The sequence below is a fragment of the Alligator sinensis genome, unplaced genomic scaffold (assembly GCF_000455745.1).
Source record: "Alligator sinensis unplaced genomic scaffold, ASM45574v1 scaffold159_1, whole genome shotgun sequence".
NCBI classification, from domain to species: Eukaryota; Metazoa; Chordata; order Crocodylia; family Alligatoridae; genus Alligator; species Alligator sinensis.
In genome coordinates, this window is record NW_005842222.1 from 893,203 (window position 1) to 897,137 (window position 3,935).

The 3,935-nt window shown below is 37.5% G+C and overlaps 1 protein-coding gene across 1 annotated transcript; it reads left to right on the forward strand.

Annotated features, from left to right (window-relative positions):
* Positions 1-637: 637 nt before the first annotated feature.
* F2RL1 (F2R like trypsin receptor 1) lies at positions 638-3,137 on the forward strand. The gene has a single exon (XM_006027083.2). The coding sequence runs from the start codon at positions 638-640 to the stop codon at positions 1,808-1,810; it is 1,173 nt and encodes a 390-aa protein (XP_006027145.1). The 3' UTR covers positions 1,811-3,137.
* Positions 3,138-3,935: the final 798 nt, after the last annotated feature.

The following is a 3,935-nucleotide window of genomic DNA, read 5'->3' on the forward strand; positions in this document are numbered from 1 at the left end:
TTTCCTTCTTTTCCAGCAAAGAAAACAGATCCTAACTTAAGATGTGCACCCCGGTGTTGGGTGGCTGACATTTTGGGGAGGAAGGTGCATGTTGTATGTGAGGAAAATATGGTAATTTATCTGCAATCGTGCAGGGAGCCTGACAGTGATGTGACTGGCGCAATTTCCCTGGATGCTGTCTTGGTTCCTGGTTCCCTGTCTAGCTTGATCCTCTTTCCCCCAACCCCTCCCAAATGTTACAAATGCTAGGACTGTCTCTCTTCTTTAGACTGAAGACTGAATGGCTTAAGTATTTGTTTACATTAGGAAAACTATTGGCATAGCTGTACTGCTTACCAGAAATGCTCTGATGGGGGATGGGGAAGAGCCTTTTATGTGCTTACAGTTGCCTCGCATTTTGTTTCCTCTAATTCAGTTAGTTATTTTAATAAGTTTCAAAGAGTTAGGTTTTAATTGGTACATATTATTTTCTTGTCTCATCTCTATCTGTCCCATGTATGGAAACTGCATATGCAAACACTTATTTGATTTCTGTGACTTTATAAACAAGTTGCTGTTGGTTAATTAATAAAAAAGGAGATTCAATTAGCAATGATCTTATTTCCTATTTATAAGAGATCTTCTTCCTGGAAGTTGGATGTATTTTTTTTTCCTTGAAAAGAAAAGAAATAACTACATCTGTAATGCTATACTAATCAATTTTGTTTCCTTTTCAGTGAGAAACACTACAAAAGGAAGAAGTTTCATTGGTCATAAAGTTGAAACTACAAATAATGCCTCTGAAAAATCCTATGTTGTGAATGACTTTGCAACAGAAGTCCTCACAGGAAATCTGACTACGGTTTTCCTTCCTATAATCTATATCGCTGTGTTCATCATTGGCTTACCGAGCAATGCCATGGCACTGTGGGTCTTCTTCTTCAGAACAAACAAGAAACACCCAGCTGTGATTTATATGGCAAACCTGGCACTGGCAGATCTTCTGTTTGTTATCTGGTTCCCTCTGAAGATCGCGTACCATATAAATGGCAACAACTGGATCTATGGTGAAAGACTCTGCAAAGTACTCGTTGGATTTTTTTATGGAAATATGTACTGTTCCATTCTTTTTATGACATGTCTCAGCGTACAGAGATACTGGGTCATAGTGAATCCTATACTGCGCTCTAGGAAGAAGTCTGAATTTGCATTGGGAATTTCGGCTGCTATATGGATCCTGGTTTTGCTGAGCACTGTTCCATTGTATGTTGTTGATCAAACAGCATATATTTCAAATCTTAATATCACTACCTGTCATGATGTGCTGCCAGAGAATGTTCTGGCTCATGACATGTTTAATTATTTCCTTTCTCTAGCAATTGGAGTCTTCTTGTTCCCTGCCCTTCTCACTGCTGTTGCTTACATACTGATGATTAAGACTCTGAATGCTTCCATCACTGATGTAAATGCAGGGAAGAAGCGAAAAAGAGCCATCAAGCTCATAATTACAGTACTATCAATGTATTTGATCTGTTTTACACCTAGTAATGTTCTTCTTGTAGTGCACTACTTTATGATCAAAACCCATGGCCAGAGCAATGTCTATGCAGCATATATAACAGCACTTTGTCTTTCTACTTTAAACAGTTGTATTGATCCATTCATCTACTACTTTATTTCAAAAGACTTCAGGGATAACCTTAAAAATGCTCTTCTCTGCAGAAGTGTGCGAACTACAAAGAGGATGCAAGTCTCTCTCTCATCAAGTAGGTATCCCAAGAAATCCAGTTCTTACTCTTCCAGCTCCAACACCACTAAGACAACGTATTGAGTCTTTCTAGTTCTAGAAGAGTGGATGTTTTATTATGAGACTCTTGGGTATAGCAAGAAATGTTTTTGCAAGGGAGTCTGAAGAAACCATTTGCTGTTTGATTCACACTGAAGCCTGGATTTCAGAACTGGCAACTATTTGCACCTCTGTGGACCTTGAAGTAGGAATATTGCCAGGCTTGTGTCAAATGGAAGAACCAGCAAAGTTTCATCTACTGTAAAAACAAAACAAACTCCCACCTCCCACACAACCACTAGTCAGTGGTTATATATGAAGATGGCTTTTTTTCCCTTCTAAAAACCTGACTTTTTTTAATAGTTTAACTGCGGAATGTTGTTTGATGCCTTTTTATAACTTTTTAAATATTTAATTCTTAGTTGTTTTATTTTTATTACTTTTTTATTATATTAAAACAGTAGCATTATAGACACAGGATAAGCAGTATGCTTCCTTAGGGCCCCACCTCTCTATATGTAATTCCATTGATTTTAATGGGAAGTTATTGGGAGGAAATAGATCCTGCCCTCCAAGACATCCATCCATTTGTTATTCTTGGTAGAACTTAATCTTACATTGTCTACAAAACCTTCCAGTTGTGTTGCAACTATTGAAACTGTGGCAGCCTGATAACATGATGCCATTTGAGCTGATAATAGTTGGTTGTCAGCTGTGCTGAGATAATTCTAGGTAGTTTTTCTATGGGAATACACACTAGGGCACACGATCACATAATGCATGGCCAGTATGCAGAATCAAATGGATTCTGTGCTATATAACAACAGAATTGTGCTGTTTTATTTCTACACAACTTTCCTTGTATTTTTAAATACATCTAATTAAGACACTTTTTGTAACACCTTTTGTGTCTGAAGTTCTTTTCTGTGCTCCTACATCAGTGGTTTGGTTTGTAATGTGAAACAGCCCAAAGGTTTTATTCCTAAACATCAACTGGGTTTTGTAGTTGAACATGTAAGCAATTTGAATCCAAAATTTACACACCTTGGTAGTACAAAACTTTACCTGTGGGAGGCGAGGGTAAGTGTGAGGGACAGCATGTTAAGAGTCATGAGCAAATAAAAGGAGCTAGAAAACAACCTATTGCACACCCAACACATTAGCTGGGGTGTAAGCTGGCTCCTTGCAGGGGAAGTTTACATCCTACCCATGCCTTCCTCCCCAATTTAGAACTAATTTAACTTGACTTGCATGATATAAATCGATGAGTACACTTAGCCACTCTACCAGATTTGCTAATATGATTTAAATGTCATCCTTCTTTTCTGAAAAAATGTTTGTATACTGTTGTAACATTAAAGTCTGAGATGCAGTTAGAGTTTGGTACGTAAAAACACAGATAAAAGATAATTTCTGGAGTTTGAAATTTGTAGTTTCTATAGCCAGCATGTATATACAGAGACACAAATTTCAAAGACACGGACCATCCAGTTCAGCCTAATAAGTAGTGTTCTTAGCAAAGCAGCTGCCTACTTGCAGGGGTCAAGAAAGAAACTCCAAGTTAGGTCACTCTTGATTTTTTTTTTTTTTTTTTTTTTTTTCTTTTTTTCTTCCTACCCTCTCAAACTTTTACCACATAACACCTCATTCAGAAGTTATCTTAAGAAACAGTAATGAGATTCCTTGTTGGGCAGCTCAAGTACTTGAAAGTTTTATCTACTCTTGGGGGAAAAAAATTGCAGGAATAGATCACTTTCAGTATGTGAAGAGCCCTGGACTTAATGGAAGCAATCTGCAAACACTGATTGGGCATGTCTACGTGTGTGCTTTAATGCACAGTAGCCTATTTTACTGCACAGTAGAGCATTATGGCAAAAACTGCTAATACGCTAATGGACAGTAAAATTTAAGCTACTACACTTTAAGTGTCACTAAAAGTGTCCACTTTTGCTACTACTCATTAGGGCAGCCTCATGTGCATTTAGTTAGAACCTTACATTAGAGGTACTAAATTTTAATGTATGGTAGCAAAAGCACGTTAATGAACATGTAGTAGGGCTGTGCGGAATAGCACCATTTCATTTCAACTTCTGTTTTGACGGGACAGTGTTTTGTTTTGAGTTTCATTTCATTTTTAAACCACTGTTCCATTTTGTTGAAACTGTTTTGC

Coding starts and splice junctions, on each gene's coding strand:
- F2RL1 (XM_006027083.2), top strand. CDS start 638: ATGTATTTTTTTTTCCTTGAAAAGAAAAGAAATAACTACATCTGTAAT.